Source organism: Alligator sinensis, unplaced genomic scaffold (assembly GCF_000455745.1).
Source record: "Alligator sinensis unplaced genomic scaffold, ASM45574v1 scaffold597_1, whole genome shotgun sequence".
Classification (NCBI taxonomy): Eukaryota; Metazoa; Chordata; order Crocodylia; family Alligatoridae; genus Alligator; species Alligator sinensis.
In genome coordinates, this window is record NW_005842074.1 from 1,520,326 (window position 1) to 1,539,473 (window position 19,148).

The following is a 19,148-nucleotide window of genomic DNA, read 5'->3' on the forward strand; positions in this document are numbered from 1 at the left end:
AAGATTGATTTAGTGAGTTGCGTGGCTCCAACTAAATTATTCTAACCAAGAACGTGGCTCACTCAGTCCAGTCACAAAAGTTGTTGACAGATTGAGGGGAGGGGGGAGGAACAACAACACTTTTCCGGAAGAGCAATTGTGTCAATTTGACCTGGCTCCCCAGCATTGGTCTAGCTCACATTCTTCAGTGGGGCTTGTTGGTGCTTTTATCTAATAGCTGATTCAGTCAGCTATTAAAGTGCCAAAAAGCCCTGTTGAAGCATGTGAACAATAGAAACCCTGGGTGAGTCGGGTCAAACTGGCACGATTCCTCTTTTGGTCACGTTCATTGCAAGGGTGCACCAAGCTGAAAGTAAAGCGCTGTTTGGGGGGCGGGTTCCATGTCCGTAAGCAGCCAAAATAGGGAACTTTATTGTTGAGTTAATTTAACACTGGCGTCTGGCCATAAACTGGCAAATGCAGTATGGAGCTTAGATTGAAAAATACATATATTTTGTAAAGCTGATCAACACTGTGTGATTCAACAACAATTAATACAAGAATAGTTAAAGGATCTAAAGCAAAAACAAAAAACATTAAAGCTTTTCTTTGTAGGCTGGAACAGAGAACACACAATTCCTTAACACCTTTTCTTCAAGGAGTTAAGATGAAGATGAGTAATATCTTTGAACAAATATTGTAAGCATGCTGGGATTTTAGTAAAAAGTAAAAGTGATGAAGTCTGGTGGAAAGTGCTTAGAACACTGTTGGTAAAGACATGTTGATTAATAAACATGAGAGAGAGGAGATGCATATTAATTTGTTTATGTATAAGAAATTTCTAGCTCATTAAAACTCTTCTAAGCATTTAACTAGTGAAGCAATAGATACAATCAGACATTGTCTTTAATCTTGTTGAGGGCTCCTCTACAAAAAAAAAAATCCAGTTTATTGCTAAGTATGTATAATAGCTCTACTAATGAGAATGTTTTGAATACATAGATAATTCACTAAAAATGTAGGACATATGCCATCTCAGCACTAGTACAGAGCTATGGTTGAAACTTGGGTTCAGTTTCTTATTGTAGTCTCTTTGTTACCTGGGCCAGAAGGAATGAAAGGAGTTTCACTTTTGTCAGAAGCAGGTTTTGGTCAATTAAGTAGCATTTAATCTTCCTCTAATTTCTGTATAGCTATAGTATGATAGTGTCAAATGAAAATGTGTACAACTTGTCATTAATATATAATATGCAAAGATTGTATATGGTTACTTTTTAGATTTTAATGTGTGTAAAAATTAGATAAAATTATTTGGGTATGTTTACAGATCCCATGCGTGGACCACGGAAACTAGAAGTTGTGGAGATCAAATCTCGTCAAATCACTATTCGTTGGGAGCCATTTGGGTACAACGTAACACGTTGCCATCGATACAACCTCACAGTCCACTACCGCTGCCAAGCTGGAGGACAAGAGCAAGTCAGAGAGGAAGTTAGTTGGGATACGGAAAGCTCACACCCTCAGCACACAATTACTAATCTGTCACCGTACACAAATGTTAGCATAAAACTCGTACTCATGAACCCTGAAGGTCGAAAAGAAAGTCAAGAACTTGTAGTACAAACTGATGAAGATGGTGAGTTTTTGCATTTACTTCCTTCAGCAAATGTATTTAAAAAAATACTCATTTAAAAAAATGTGTGTATATATTCACAGATCTGGATACCATCACACACACTCTGAAATTGATGTGTACTGTAGAAAAAAGTGGAGAGGGAATAAAAGACTCGAGCAGAAAAAATTTAAATGCTTTTGCAATTTTGTGTGAAGTTGCATTAATCAAACATGAAAATTACCAGATGGTCATCTAACCGGGTTATTACTTGTGCAGGTCCCAATACTGGTTTCATTAAAGCCAATAGCAGAATTTCTATTGACTTAATCAATTTTAAGGCTAGAAAGGGAATCTTATCAGCACATGGTCTGACCTTCTGCGTAACAGATGGTAGTTCTTGCATCAAGTTCATTACATCTATTTGGGTTATAATGTATGTTTTAGAAAGAAACATCCAGGGTCTATTCAGAGACTTCAAGAGTTAGAGCATATACAAAGTCCCCTCCTCACAAGTTCCTATAGTTAATCAAGTGTCCCAGTAATGATCGTGTCCACTAATGTGCTGAGGTAATGCTACCTCCATTATTCCAACTTGATTACCCATCATATGGATCAAACGATTGCACTACAGCCCTCTTAACGGCAACGGCAACCCAGGAGATTATGCTCTTTTGTGACCAGGCTTCATAGCACCTTTTCAGTACTCCAGAATACATTCCTTTACCCAGTTCATGCAACTGAACTGTATTCATGGATGCATGGCTTTGCTTTTGGCTATACCAGATCACTTCATAAACCAAAAGGGTTTCCAACTCCCCTAGTTTCTTTAACTGAACACTTTGCCACTGTCAATTTATATTTTCTTCCAAATCATGTCAGTTACTGTATTTGGCCAACAATGAATCAAATCACCAGAGGGTTCTCCAATAAATGAACATTACACGATGAATCCACATTTAAAATATATATTTTTAGATCTATCAGTTAGCTATAGTTTTATCCCTTCACTATATACTGTATTGGTTTTGTATGGTACTATTGTTTTTAATCAGAATGTCATATAGGACAAAGTCAAATGTCTAATAGAATCCTAAATATATTAACACAAATTAATCAACTTTATCAGCAAAACTGTAATCTCACAAAAATAAGTTTGGTAAGACCTAGTTCCATAATATTGTATTGTCCAGAATTAATTTTGCTGCTATCCTTTAATTTTTTACTGATTTGTGTTCCATATTAGCCTTTCTATGATTTTGCCTAGTACTGTATTAATGTCAAGCTAATCAGTTTGGTTATTTCATGTATCCCTTTTTTATAACTGGAATAACGTTTGCTTTTTACTAGTCTTCTTGAACTTCCTAAGTATTTTAAGACTTGTTAAAATCACCACTGAAGAACTGAGGGCTTCTCAGATAGTTCTTTTAATACTCTTAGTGTAGAAAGTTCTGCAAGATTAGGATCACGATTCTGTGACTCTTTCCATTGTAGTACATTTTTTAAATAAGGCATATTATCATTTCTCATATACCCTTCTAATGAATAACTTGCCTTTTTAACAGTGAAATTCAAAAAGACTTTCTTTTGGTCAGTCAAGCATTCACAATAGAAAAAGCCTTCTCATATTTCTCAAGAGAATCTGGTGGTTCAGGGATGAATAATACTTACTTCCTGAAGTAAAGCTCCTTTTCTGTATAGTCAGGATAACTGGACACTTTACTTGTATGAAAAAAGAAACTACATATATTTCTAAATATTGCCAAATTTTCCCTATCAGAAACGGCAAAAAAAAAGTTTGAAAAACCCAGAGCTTTCAAAAACAAATTAAAGTTATATGTCAATAAAATTTCATTGCTTGTGTAGCTCAGAATAATTGCTAAAACTTATAAACCAAAACAAATCTTACAAAACAAGCCACCCATACTAATTTATTAAATAAAAGACTCCCTGAATACTTTGCTTTTATTGAATGCATTGGAAAAGCCAAGAACCAGAGAAGATACAAGAGTTTACATTCTTGTTTTTAATGTACAGCTGTCAATTTATTTAACAGTATATATTGTCCCAGATCCTTTGAGACTAACTTCTAATCCTACAATGAAAAATGGGACATTGGATCTATAGTAATTCCAAGAATATGCATTATGCTCTCGCTCTTGCTTTCTCTCTATCTCTCTTCTGCTCCTATACTGAAAAATTTGGAGGTTGGGTCTATAGTAATTCCAAGAACATACATTACACGCATACTAACTGTGTCCTACAGAGGGCATATCTACATGAAACAGTGACTGCGCAGTTGTTACTGCACCATTTACTACTTGCATACCCAAGTATTAAATGACTGTGCAGTAAGTGGTGTTACTGTGCAGTAGCATTCTTGCATGGCCTCGTTGAGATGATGATTGTGCAGTAGCTTGTTACTACTGCACAGTAGCATCACATCACAGACCCCGCGACACTACTGTACATTAGTAACAAGCTTCTGCACAGTAAGCATCTTGTGCAGACACGGCCAGAGATGTATAAAAAATGAAGCATGTTCTTGGAATTACTATAAACCCAACTTCTAAATTTTTTGGTGTACAGGTAGAAGTTAGCCTTGTAGGATCTGGGCCATTATGTACTGTTTATAGATATAAACTGTGAACTACAGAGGTCATTAAATTTAACCATTTTATCTTTTAGTTAAATTTTTTTTAAAGCAGTCATTTTTACATGATGTCCTTTAACCACTTGACATGGGTGCATCATCCTTTGGTCCAGTATTGCGGTGCATTCATGGAAGAGAAGTTGTGGAAATAGGGTTTGCATCTGCACTGCTTTTATATTGTATTATGTGGCTAAATACAGTCAGTCAAAAAGACCAAGGCTGAATCAGTCCAGTATTTGCAGGTTAGTCTAAGCAGCACAGATTAAATTGAAACAGAAGTGAACAGACATTTACCTTTGATTCAGGAAATGCAGCCACATGCCTGCCTGCAGTGGCTTAGGTCTGAAGAAAGGAAGGAGCTATAGTATGGTTCTCTGGCTGTGTTCACTTCCTTTTCCTGCTGCCCCTGAAGTTTCTGGGATTTTCAGTCCAGAATTACAGCAGCAGGACTCTTCAGGGTTGTTTCTCACTTCCTCTTCTTGCTTCCAGGTGCCTCTGGGATTTGTAGTCCACAGTTGCAGTCAGCAGTAAGTTTGAATGGGGAAGGGGTGTTTAACCCCCCTCCCTGGCCCTAGACCCCAGCTAGAAGTTTCATAAACTGGCTTGACCCTAATCCGTTAAGTCTGATACTGCATTCAGCCAGGTGTATCTTAAACCAGTTTCAGCCATTTTGAAACTGGTTTATGTGCACTGAACTTCTGTTCAGTTACAGGTTTAAACCAGTTTCTGATCACTTATGCCAGTTTATGTGCAACTTCTGTCCCTAACCTGTAAGTTGATTTTGTAAGATACTTTAACATGCACCTGCATGTTGGAGCAAGTTTATACCCTGTAAAAGTAGGCTGTGCCACTGCCTATTATTCATTTCATTGAATTGGAGCTGGGAGCAAATTATTCTGTTAGTCGAACTCTTCATGGAGGACTCCTTCCTATGGTCTGTTTTTAACCTAATTCAGTTTTAAATGGCCCAAAATAAGTGCCTTGTTCCACCCTTGAGAAAATATTCCATTGTCTAATATAACTTATTAAGTCACTGATGTTTTCTTTTTTTTTCTTTAATTATATTACTCTTACCTTCCTAAAGCATAATGTTTCCCTTTTGTACTTTTCTAGATTGTTATTGTTTTTACTTGCTGAGAGCTTAACCAAGCTACAATTAAGTTCAAGGTCTGTCTCTGGTATAAACTGATGTGCACAGACCTTGTGAGCACCTTTCTGCTGCGAGTATTGCATTGTAGGGTTATGCTAAAGCATTTTATGTATTTTATGAAGCATTTTATGGGGGAAGAAAAGCCAGCAGTTGCAAAGCTTGGGAGGAGACTGTAGTAAAGGCCTGACAGCATCTTTCTATCAGAATCTTCTGGTAAAACTGACTTTTCAGGCCCAGTAGTCTCCTGTAATAAAAGACTTGAAGAAAGGCAATCAGATGTTTGAATTGTCATCATCACCATTTCACTGTAAAGCTTCTGTCCTAATATCAGCCAACATCACTGTTCTATGCCAAGTATGACCCTCTAGTCCTAATACAGGTTAATCATAGTATCTGAAACTTCAGTACTGTGATGCATGTCATATATGAGTTTTCAATATATTTCTAATTAATAGGAGACATTAATGACTGGAGAAGTATTGATACTGAACTTATCAGCAAGAATTTGTCTTCAAGACACTAGACTTAAATGTTAAAAAGTCAAATTCTCCACCTTTTTCATCAATGACATTTTACTGAGGAGCACTACTTACTTGTTTTAGACTTCACTGTACTGCAGGTGGCATATATGCTTATCCATTTTCCTTTATAATACTGTGCATTTAAAGAAGAAAATCTCATAGAACTACCCTGTGTTTGTCATTCTATAGGGAAGAGGTAAAATGTATAATTTCCTAACAGATGAGTAATGTATTATACACCTGTTTTATCTGGGAGAAAGAGAGAAGAGAAAAGGATGAGATTAAGTCTGTTTAACAATTTGCCGAAGACTGATTATACCTGCAGAATATAAGTATTGTATCTCAACAGGGGACTGAAATTTGATGGACTGTTAGCAGGCCTAGAAGATGTTAATGTTAGGTTAAACCTCTCTATACATTAATTTTCCTAAACCATACATTTTTCTTTTCCCTCCCATTAGTCCCAAGTGCTGTACCACTTGAATCAATCCAAGGAAACACTTTTGAAGAGAAGATCTTTCTTCAATGGAGAGAGCCAGTGCAAACATATGGTGTGATCACTTTGTATGAGGTACATTGCCTTTTCATGTAGAGCTTTGTTTTAAAAAAGTGATGTCTTAAAAATGTCTGTATATTTCATAGAGTAATTAGAGTACTTGCATATTAGATTGTTTAGATTGAGGTACACAAGAAGATTCTGTGCTTCAGTAAATACAGCAGTGGATTGTAAACTAACCAATAAATGTGCTCCAACACTTGGCACTTCCCTTCTTTAGGCCTTTGTTTCCATCCCCCCTTTCCTTTTCTGTATTGGAAGTTTTGATTTTAAGTAAGGGCGCACCAATAGAGATTTTTGGGGTCGATACCAATAGCGGATTTTTAAGGCGGCATATGGGCCAATACCAATCCCATTTCTGATATGCAGCTCTTCAGCTTGAAGAGCTGCGTCCAGCTGGTAAGTCTGGTGTGGTGGAAGGGATGTGGGGGGCAGATCAAGGCTCTTGCAGTGAGGGAGAGAATGGGGCTGGGGCTGGGGCTGGGGCTGAGGCTGGGGCAGGTGCTGGTGCTGACCAGATGAGGTGGGGGGGTTGCGGGACAGAGCCACAAATGGCTCATCCGGGAGGCAGGGGGTGTGTGGCCCCTGGATCTGCATGGTGGGCAGGAGCTGCAGGCTGGGGCCAGGGCGGGCACAGGACAGAGGTGTGGCTCATTGGGGAGCATGGCAAGGGAGGGGGGCAGCTTCCAGCACTGCGTGCGGCACAGTGCTCGTCTGACGGCTCCCACTGCTGCTACCACTGCTCATCCGGCAGGGCATGTGCCCCCAGATTTGCCTGGCCAGGAAGAGCCTGGCTGCAGCCTGGCCCAATCCGGCCCATGCTGCCCCGCTCCGTGCAGATCAGGGGGCACATCCCCCCCCCGCGGCGGGAGCTGCCAGATATGAGCACTGGAAGAGCTGTGCGCAGCAACGGGAGCTGCTTCCCGTGTCCTGTGCCCGCCCCGGCACTGGCTTGGCAGCCCCTGCCCCAACCCCTCCCTCACCACAGGGGCCCTGATCTGCCCCTCCATACCCCTTCTCCCTCCCCTTCCCCTTCCACCAAGTACACACAGCACTTACCAGGTACACACAGCAGTCCATGCCAATGGCTGTGCTCCTCACTGCCTATGTTCTGTGCTGTGGCTGCATGCATACATGGGCTTTTATCAGCCAAATTATCATCCACATGGGGCCGATTTCTGATACAGAATTTTTTTTTTATATTGGTGCCAATCCAATATCAGACCAGTGTATCGGTGCACCTCTAATTTTAAGCTGTTTGGGGGTGACTTTCATTTGTGCTGTATCCTTTTTCATTCATGATTTGATGATGAATGCTTGGATTGAAGTTTGATGCAGGAATATGCACTAAAGTCCTTTTCTTAGACTTCAGTAGAGCTTAAACATGTTCAAGTAATTTCCCAAATCAATTAATTCTGAAGAGCTTTAGAAATATGAGAATAAATGTGTTTTTATATATATATATATATATATATATATATATATAAAGGTAAAGGTTGTAGCCATGTTGGTCTAAAAGTACAAGCAGTCAGTGTGGTAGAGGCAATATCTTTTATTAGACCAACTAGACAGTTGCAAGCAAAATTTTTCTTTATTTGCAAGCTTTCAGGCACACGTGCCTTTCCTTGGTCATAGGAGAATGCAATGATTGTAAAATTTCTCCAAGATAGAAATGAGAATTCATATTTTACAGGAAAGCTGGAGGGTGGTGCAAGCTCTCCTGGCTGGAAAAGTTCACTCCATGCAAATTAGGCTTGCATAAAAGTTGGAGCAGTCTCTTTACCGCAGAGGTGTCTGATAGCAAGAAGGATGTTGAATTATGCTTCGCTCTTATTAAGATGTTTCATATTTCACAGGAGGATTCATGATGGAAAGGTTCTCCTGGGCAAGGAATTTGTTATGTTGAGGTTGCTGCGCAAGTATGCAAATTTGGTTGAAACAAAAGGCTTGAGCAGGGGTGTTAGCTTTCAGTTCTCAAGGTGTTGAATTTTGCTTCCTTCTTGTAAAATTATGAAGTTTTCATTTCAAAATGGCCAATTATGATATCTTCCATGTTTCAAGGATTAAGGCTGTAGCTTGCACCCCCCTCCAGCTCTCCTGTAAAATATGAATTTTCATTTCTACATGGGAGAAATTTTACAATCTTTGCATTCACCTATGCCTGAGGAAGGGCGTGGTGCCCAAAAGCTTGCAAATAAAGAAAAAAAAATTGTTTGCAACTTTCTAGTTAGTTTAATAAAAGATATCACCTCTACCACACTGACTGCTAGATAACTGCAAAACATTACCTAGTCTGAGGTGAAACACAGTTTATCATTGAGAAATTGAATAATGGCTTGTGTATTTACAGGAAAGCATGTAAAAAGCAATATTCAAAAAGTACATAATTGGCTTAAGAGCATTAAAAAGGAAAATGATGAGTTTTTTCTTAAAATGCCATTTAAAAAAAAACATCAATTAGAACACGAGTTAATGAAAAATAAATCTACTGTAGAAGAAAATTGCTACAAACCAGTTTTCAATATAAGCAAAACTGCAGCTGTTAAACCTATGTGATATATTGTTCTGTCTAGTAAAGCACATCAAATATTTGAATGATAGCAAAGCAGATCTCAGTAAAATGTTTAAAAAATAGGAGAGAGAATACAGTAGTGATAGTCGTCATGACATTTATGGGAGACTCATTTCAGTAAATCTATTGTAATAGAAACAAGCAGGTGCAACTTTAAAAAAATAATCTGGTATTTTTTTTAATGCAAATTCAACAAAATTACATGTTGTTAGGTTTCTAAAAGTCGCTGATTCTCCTCATCTGGAACCTTTGCCTGAATACCTTTCAGAAAATCTGACAAAAGACCACACAGATTAAGCTGTCAGACTGTAATCACAGTTAAACCTTTTAACTGATCTTACTACTAAATTAGTATTGAAATGCTAAAAAAAACCCCAAAAAACCCCAAAAGACTCTAAATGAGATATAAGAAAAAAGTTTAATGCTTTTAACTATTGATTCAGTTTTGTAGGCTGAGTTATGATGAAGGGGTAAAATGTCATGGAAATGTATGAGTTGGCTTTGATAGACCTAACTTTAAACCATGATGAACCATCTCAAACAACTGCATGTCAGAATGGTTAGTTAATAAATATTGTTACTTTGCTGATTCTTAGGTCTTATTTGTACAAAAACATACATTAGCAAAAAGTTCCTGCTTAAAATCACACGTACATAACCTGATTGCTGAGAAATTTTATGCTCTTTGGCTAAGTACAGACATTTGGGGATGTTAAATCAGGTTCAAAATGGATGCCCGATTTAAAATTGGCTTGTCTTGGTGCCGACCTTACACTTAAAGACCCAGTCTCAGTGACCAGAAATCAATCTAAACCTGTAACAGTACAGACATTCCAGTAACACAAACCGGTTTAGAAATTGCAGATCCCAGTTTAAGATAAACCGGGATCAATATCATATGAAACTTACTTGATTTAGGTCAAGTAGTTGCATGGAACTTCTGTACACTTTCCCTGGATAGCTCCAGGGCTGGGAAATCCAGTCACTGGCCCCATTCCCAGGGCTGTACCTTTTACCCCCTCCCCCTGCCCCTGCCTGCACCTAGCTGTTTTTTGCCCCCCTACAAGTCCCCCTCAACTCCCATCCTGCAAAGCTCCAGGTGCAGCCACTTTTGTTAGTGTTTGCCACTGCCAGAGCTGAGCAAGTAAATGTTTGGAGGGGAGTCAGGAGGGATGTGGGTAGGTTTGCCGGTGAGGGTCATGGGGCTAAAAATAGCCCAAGCCCTCCTGCAGACACTGTGAGCCACGTTGATCCAGCCAGATGCTCCTGGACCCATGCAACTCCCCATGGGTCATGCTTGCCCCCCACCACACCCATGGATCACACCTGCCTGCCCACCCATCCTCTGGCAAACCCCCCGTTTTCTCCCCTAGCCTGCTTTCCCCACCTCAACACTCCCATTAGCCCCCCCATCCCAACTTACCTGATATCAAATGGCCATTTTGAATTGATTTAACTTCCCTCTAACACTCCCAAATGTCTGTACCTAGCTTGAGGGGAAACTCTTTTCTCAATACACATATATAGTATACATCAACTCTAGTAGGTGTTGCACAGACCAGTTAAAAGGAGGTAATTAACAGCCTAACTATCCTTCCAAAGTGTTTGGGAACAGAAGAGCTTTTGCACATCAAAGTACTCCAGTAGCACTTTAACAGTGAAAAACTAGTGCAAAGGGAAGAAAAGGAACTTCCCGCTACAGGGCCGGGAAGTCCGGGTGAGGGTGATCCCCTGCCCTCCATTAATGCTGACTTTGTGAAGGAACATCTTGAGAAGCTGGATACCTTCAAGTCAGCCGGCCCTGACAATCTTCACCCCAGGGTACTCAAGGAGCTGGCGAGCATCATAGCCTAGCCTCTAGCACGGATCTTTGAAAACTCTTGGAGCTCTGGTGTAGTGCCCAAAGACTGGAAGAAGGCCAATGTGGTGCCTATCTTCAAGAAAGGGAGGAAAGTGGATCCGGCTAACTATAGGCCCATCAGCCTGACTTCTATCCCGGGGAAGATCTTAGAAAAGTTTATTAAAGAGGCCATCCTTAATGGACTGGCCAACGTCAACATCTTAAGGGATAGCCAGCACGGGTTTGTTGCGGGTAGGTCTTGCTTGACCAATCTCATTTCCTTCTATGACCAGGTGACCTATCACCTGGACAAGGGAGAAGAGATTGATGTCATATATCTTGACTTCAAAAAAGCTTTCGATCTGGTGTCCCATGATCGCCTCTTGGAGAAACTGGCCAATTGTCGCCTTGGGTCCTCCACGATCCGCTGGCTGGAAAATTGGCTCCGGGGTCGGACCCAGAGGGTAGTAATTGATGGAAGTCACTCATCGTGGTGTCCTGTGACCAGTGGGGTCCCCCAAGGCTCTGTCCTTGGACCCATACTGTTCAACATCTTCATTAATGATGTGGACACTGGAGTCAGAAGCGATCAGAACTGGCCAAGTTCGCCGATGACACCAAACTTTGGGGCAAAGCATCCACACCAGAAGACAGGCAGGTTATCCAGGCTGACCTGGACAGGCTCAGCAAGTGGGCGGACGAGAATCTGATGGTGTTCAACGCCGATAAATGCAAGGTTCTCCACCTTGGGGAAAAAAAACCCGCAGCATCCTTATAGGCTCGGCAGTGCTATGTTGGCTAGCACTATGGAAGAAAGAGACTTGGGGGTCATCATTGACCACAAGATGAACATGAGCCTGCAATGCGATGCGGCGGCTAGTAAAGCGACCAAAACGCTGGCTTGCATCCATAGATGCTTCTCAAGCAAATCCCGGGACGTCATTCTCCCCCTGTACTCGGCCTTAGTGAGGCCGCAGCTGGAGTACTGTGTCCAGTTTTGGGCTCCACAATTCAAAAAGGATGTGGAGAAGCTTGAGAGAGTCCAGAGAAGAGCCACGCGCATGATCAGAGGTCAGGGAAGCAGACCCTACGATGACAGGCTGAGAGCCCTGGGACTCTTTAGCCTGCCTTAGTGAGGCCGCAGCTGGAGTACTGTGTCCAGTTTTGGGCTCCACAATTCAAAAAGGATGTGGAGAAGCTTGAGAGAGTCCAGAGAAGAGCCACGTGCATGATCAGAGGTCAGGGAAACAGACCCTACGATGACAGGCTGAGAGCCCTGGGGCTCTTTAGCCTGAAAAAGCGCAGGCTCAGGGGTGATCTGATGGCCACCTACAAGTTTATCAGGGGTGACCACCAGCATCTGGGGGATCGTTTGTTCACCAGAGCGCCCCAAGGGATGACGAGGTCGAATGGTCACAAACTACTTCAAGATCGTTTCAGGCTGGACATAAGAAAGAATTTCTTTACTGTCCGAGCCCCCAAGGTCTGGAACAGCCTGCCACCGGAGGTGGTTCAAGCGCCTTCATTGAACACCTTCAAGATGAAACTGGATGCTTATCTTGCTGGGATCCTATGACCCCAGCTGACTTCCTGCCCTTTGGGCGGGGGGCTGGACTCGATGATCTTCTGAGGTTACTTCCAGCCCTGATGTCTATGAAATCTATGAAAACATGAATATCTCCTCATGCTAGGTGTTAATTAAGAAAGCAATCACAGAGAAGATGGTAATCGCAGTAGAAATCAGATATCATTAAAATTACTTTGATTTTTTTTCATGAACATACCATCAGTTTGACTCAATCACCTCAGGTCTTGTTTTTTCTAAATATGCCAAGTAGGTAGTGGACCTGGCCAGCTGAATGTCACAGCAGGTTTTTGCTGGCATGTGGCTTGATTCCAGAGGTTGGCACTCATGGTATCACAGGAGCACTGTGCCTATGTGAGAAACTTCCTGGTTGCTATTGTGCAAAGCGGAGCAAAAAATAATTCAAGGGTCTAGTCCCTACTGCAAATCCAATGGTTTCAACAATTTTGGAAAAACAAAAACTCAGCAAATAAAAATGGGCCTTTAAATGTAGGTCTGGTGTTAACTGGTATAGTGTGGTCTACACAATGTTCTTTATTCTGAAACATCTTCCAACTCTCCTTACATCAGTGTAGTTCCTGAGTTGATAGCAATGAAAGGAGTGCTACTGTAAACAAGCAAAATACCAGTAAACCCTCCCAAGAGTCAGCTTGCATACACAGCGATAAAAGTGCCCACATGGCCTTTTCTAAATTAGCCCCCTGACCATTCCAAGGTGTATATTTGCATCAGTGGGAGGTTTTTTTAGATATTTTCAAAATAAGAAAGTTTGGAGAAGATACAGCTTTACTAAATGAGGAGAGGAGCATACTGAAAATATACAGGAACAGTGTATTGCAATTGTAACCAAGCAAGCTACTCTTTTTTTTTTTAATGAACAGGTTGTTTATGGTGGAATAGTTTAGGTCCTTATAGTGCAACAGCCATATAGCCAATTCAAAATTTCATGAAACAAGCATAATTAACAGCTAGCACATGGGTCACAGAATTTGTGACTTCCTGGCTACATTTTCAATAAAATTGGAAGCGGATATTGAGGAATCTAATTAAGAGTCCCTGTGTTTGCTGGTTAACTCTTCCCTACCTCTGTCTCAGTCTCTGTCTCCTGACAAAAATGAAGAGGGTTGGTTTGATTTGAAAGCTTTTTAGATCAGTCCTTGCATGAAGAATTTAAAGATTGCTCATCCAAGTGCAACTCCTGACAAAAATGTATTGTATTTTGTCTTGAATTGATCTGTTTTCCTGGGCACTAACACATGCCCAGGATTCTGTTCCTATAAGGTTATATGCAGCTCATAAACATATTTTCATTGATTCAGAGGTTTTAGGAACTTGCAAATATTTAATCATTTAAGAAGGGTTAGTGATGCATACTGCACCTGTCACACAGTCCCATAGCTAATATACACAGTAAAAGTTCCTTGCCAAAGCTTAAATGTCTCTATCTAAATATTGCTTCAGATGTCTTCTTAATTATAATAATATGGTGTAAATCTAACAGAGAGTGTCAATTATTCCTTTATATACTAATGGTGCTCAAGTTAATATGTGAAAATTTACAACTACAACTACCTATTTAAAAGGGGGAAATTGAGTTATTTTTACATTTTAACTATTTTTTAGAGTTCTTTTTTTAAGTTAATTCAGATATTGAAGAAGTCAATAATTTACTACCAAAAAATTGTACAGCATTTTATTCTGGACTAGAGATTTTAATGAGAACACAAAAAATGAAAGGGAGGAACTAAAAATACAGCATATGGATTGCATATATTATTGAAGGTATTTTTCCCCAAATTGAATAGCTGAGTTTGGTTTACTGAACTACCTGAAAATTTACAACATAGCAATTACAATACATAAGCTTCAGACTCAAATATGTGTGTCATTTTTTCTGTGAAGAATTCACCTAAAACTGCCCTTGTCATCTAGTGAGGATAATCTTATTCAGAGCAAGGTGTAATTATACTAAAAAAAGATCAGAAATGAAACTATACCTTTGTCACTTGCTTATCTGTTTTTCCTAGTTGTCTTTTTTGTTCAAATCCAGCAGTAATATGGCTTCAGAAAAAATAACATTGTGAAAGCCAACAACTTAAAGGTATTAGCTTAAGCCTGAACCTATCCTTTACTGTTGTAATCTAGCTGCCTTTAAGTCCCTGTATCTATACAAGTAATAACTCATAACAGTTTTGGCTGAGTTCCTATGTCCCTTCATTGGATTCAGGATTTGAAGAGTATAAGAGAGTAAGATAGCTTATCATAAAATGTCCGACAGTGCATACATCAGAAGGGTTTACTGGATAAAGATGAAATCTTTGTCCATCTGCTTGAGATGCTTTATAACTTTCTTATTCTTTTGCAGATCACCTACAAGGCAGTCAGCTCCTTTGATCCAGAAATAGATTTATCCAATCAAAGTGGAAGAGTCTTAAAGCTAGGAAATGAAACCCACTACTTTTTTTTTGGACTTAATCCTGGAACCACATATTCATTTACCATTAGAGCCAGCACAGCTAAGGGGTTTGGGCCTCCAATCACAAGTCAATTCACCACCAAAATATCAGGTATTTAATTAAAGACTATATCAGTTCCCTTATGGTCATAACTCTTGGCTTTTGTTTTGATGGGGGGGGGGGGTGTCTTTTTATTTATCTTTAAAAAAAACAAAATGTTTTACACTTGTCAGAAAGAAAAAATATTTTTTTCCCCCCTGAAAGTGCTAGATAAAGTGAAACACACTGTGTTAGAATAATTTACAGGTGATTGAAAATCAGTCAGATCATGCCTACTTTGAAATTCTTGTTTGGAACTGCAGTTATCATCCACAAAACCATATGAATTAGGTGGGTGGAGTCAGTGTTAGCAGCTGTTGCGACTTTTAGCATCGGATATTTTGGACACGATGCTGAGGGTTCCATTCAGAGCTCATTGAGCCTTGACACGATTCTAAATTAGTACAGTAGCAGTGCTGGAAAATCTCTATAATGAGCCATGAACAATTGAGACTGTGGCAAAAAATGCTAAACTTCTAGCATTAGCTTAAAAAGTGTGGGGAACTGCCAGGCTGCATGCTGTCCTAACAAATACTTGGGCTGAAGTGGATATGAAACTGCATTAGAGAGGAATGTGAAGACTGGTGGTTTTCAGATAGTGGGAAAGATGACTATGGCATTTCTAAAAGCCTCTGTACAATATTTTAAAGCTGTCTTAGGCAGAGGAACATTTTATTGCCCTTGGTTGATGGAATGCAATACTACTACGTATGCTAAAGTACATATGTGATGGATGACCAAATATGTTACAAAGTTCTATAATGGAAAACTCTGTATATTCAATCTTTTGACCATGTTTCTGGGAATTAAGCTGACAGTCAGATGCCATGTGGTCTTGGAAGAATATTCATAAAAACTTGAATTAGTTATTCTTTGTCAGTCTTCCCTTTTTGGAAAATGTAAAGCAAGCTAACCAGGAGACTTTGTTTATCATCTTGTTTCTCTGATATTCTCATTGTCACCTTTTCTGCCTTTGTTGTGGAGTGATCAACATTGAAAGCTTTGTTCAGAAACACAGCAATGAATTATTTGAGGAAAGGACAGTGAATGGAAGTTAGAAAATATTATTCATACAGGTTATTGTAGGGATATATTTAGTTGGTGATTATCAGCTAAGAAACATTCTTAATAAAAGCCATGAATATAATTAGTGTCAGAAAATAAAGACTGTGTCCAGTACTCTACTCCATGATGCTGAGTAGAACTTTTGTCTGCAAGAAATCTGCCCAGCTGCTTGCACTGTAAGTGTGAACTAGGTTGGCAGAGCCAGGCCTTTGTAGAATGGGAAGAAGGTACTATTCAGAGAAGAGAAGAACTGGGATATAGGGTAGGGACAGACATTCAAAAAGCCTGAGCCTGAATTGATTCAGTCTTTATAGGTTAGTCTAACCTGGCTAGGCTAAATCAGTTTTTTAACCAGACAGACATTCAGAAATGCAGGCATATGTCTGCAGTGGCTCAGGCTAGAAGCCAGAGGGTGCTAAAGCAGCCTTCCCTTCCTTCTCAGCATGAAGCTGAGGGGGGTGTGGCCAGGCTCAGGCAGGAAACTGTGATTAGCCTAGAGGGAATTGATAACAGTGTTTATCATCCAATTAAAAAAACAACAGAAGGACATTACCAGCTACTTGTTGATTCTGCCTGTTGATTCAGCATGGACTGTAGCCAGCATGTGGTCTGCTAGCTAATACACAGACACCTCTCTGCAAGGCAGAGTGAAGGGGGGAATTCCTATTTAGCAGGCAGTGGTGAGAGGGAGAGAGCTGCAACCAGGGAGCAGAGGTAAGGGGCCAGCCCTGCTGTGGAGCAGAGAGCCCCACTTATCCCAGAGAGCATGCCAGGAGTGTCTGGTTTATCTTAAACCAGCAAGGGTTCTGGGACAGACATTGCATAAACCAGTTTGAGCCAAATCAGTTAAGTCTGATACTTTTCAACCAGGGTTATCTCAAACTGGTTTCAGCCATTATCAAACTGGTTTATGTGCACTGAATATCTGTTCTGTTACAGGTTTAAACTAGTTTCTGATTACTTAAACCAGTTTATGTGTAATATCTGTCCCTAGCCATAGAGAACAGTTCTAGGAGTTTACATTGCATGACACATGTTTTGATGTGGAATTGCTCCATACAGCCAACACCACTTGGAAGCCATCTGACCACAGTCATCAATACAAGCAGGATTAGGTTTATCAGTGGTTTATGGAACATCACCAGGGAAGTCTTATGGCTGGGATTTTTGAAGGAGCCTAAGGGTATTAGCCACACAGGTCCTATGGAATTTCAAACAGACTTGAGTCTACCTTCCTTATGATCCTTTAAAACCCCTGTTTAAAGTGCTATGGGAAATAGTGCTGAAGATTCAGGTAGTAGAACTCTCTTTTTTTCATTCTGTGTCCCAAGCAAACATCCCAGTATGAAGCTTTAGGGTCATTTGTTGCTGTCACAGCTTTTTGGTATGATGTAAAACCAGCATTCTTACTGCTAACAATTTAAATATCCCATAGCACTTTCTACAATAAATGAGGTATTAATGCTGCATGCTGGCCAAATTCCAGTTTAGGTAACTGGATTTTAATTTCTCTAAATCTATACTTCCTTTTCAGTTGAATAAGAAATTCTTGATTTCCTGTCAAAACTGTTGAGGACTGTTACTATTCACTGTTAAAACAGCTCCCAAGTTCATCTACAAAGTTGTCTTAATTGCAACGGTGGATAAAATGATCCATCGTAGTCTAATAAAAAATCTTTTCTTCCAAAATCAGCCCTCTAAAATAGGGGTGTGATCCTTAAGCAGCAAAGCTGCTTTTTCTTTCCTGAAATAGAACCATGGAGATGCTGCACATTAATGGCTGCCAAAATGGCTCCTGCTTCTCTCTGATCTAGCCATCAGAAAGGGCAGAGTCCTCTATTAGCCCTGTCTCAGAAATCTGTAGTAGCTATTGACCGAGCATAGTAACTTGTGCTGGAGGAGGCAATTGAGATGGCTCTCAGGCCAACTAAAGATGATGCCACATGTTCAACTTAACACTTACTAAGTGCAGTTAAAATGCAAGCAGATGTATATTCAAGTAGTTTAGCATGTGTTAGGTGCCTTCTGGTTGTTGAAGATTTGTTCCCTTTCAGGCAAGGTTTATCTCTTAACACATACAGGAAACCCTTGCTATTCGCAGGTTCGGCATTCGTGGTTTCAAGTATTTGTGAATGCCGAACCTGCATCTTAAATACACTTAAAGGAGCTCTTCAGAGCTCCATGCTTGCTGCTGCCTGGCTCCCGCTGCCACCACCGCACTGCCGCCATCACCAGTGCAGCCGTGCCCTGCTCCCAGCTGCCAGGGGTGCTGCATTCATGAATGCAGATGGTGTTCATGAACGCAGTGCCTTATTCACGGATTTCACCATTCGCAGGGGATATGAGAATGTATCCCCCACAAATGGCAAGCGTCTGCTGTATTAACTTTAGGTTACCACATTCCAATGATTTGCAGTTGTTGCAAAGGAGCGTATGACACCACTCCAACATGTACATCACAACATTTCAATAATTTGCCACCATTGCAAAGTGAATGTGTGACAATGCCCTAAGTTGTTGTCTGTAATAGTTTGCAGTAGCTTAAAGAGACTTGTGGCATGAAAGCAACATTTTATTATTTCCAGGAACTTATATAAAAAACTAATTACAGTAAAGTAACAGGCTTTCTACTCCCTAGCCTTCCAGGGGTCTAGCCTTGACTCTGTCACTGTTAGGACTTAACTCTATCTTAGGCAGTCAGCTACATCTCTAGAAAAAAACATTTCTACACTCTGCTTTCCAAAATCAAGGTCCAGGTCTTATTTGGGCGATAATCTGTAACTATTCTTGCTTTTCAGTGTTACATGTTGTCCACATGAGGTAGTAGCATCTATAGGTGAACCAATGCATCAAACTGTAGTGACACATTTTTTAAATAAACGGTTAAAGTAAAGATACAGTTCATTAAAAAACCAAACAAATATGGAAATAACGAGCATATTTTGCCTCTGTTTTGTTTGTTTTGTTTTTTGTTTTGTTTTGTTTGTTTTAGCACCGTCTATGCCACCATATGAGCTGGAAACACCTTTGAATCAAACTGACAGCACTGTGACAGTCCTG

General features: G+C 40.1%; 1 protein-coding gene across 1 annotated transcript in view; it reads left to right on the forward strand.

Moving 5' to 3' along the window:
• The window catches only part of PTPRM (protein tyrosine phosphatase, receptor type M), a 734,228-nt gene that overhangs the window by 410,487 nt on the left and 304,593 nt on the right, over window positions 1-19,148 (forward strand). The window contains exons 8-11 of the mRNA XM_014519979.2: window positions 1,307-1,615; window positions 6,377-6,486; window positions 14,834-15,035; window positions 19,081-19,142. Coding sequence (XP_014375465.1) covers window positions 1,307-1,615; window positions 6,377-6,486; window positions 14,834-15,035; window positions 19,081-19,142 — 683 coding nt within the window. The remainder of the gene's footprint in view (window positions 1-1,306; window positions 1,616-6,376; window positions 6,487-14,833; window positions 15,036-19,080; window positions 19,143-19,148) is intronic.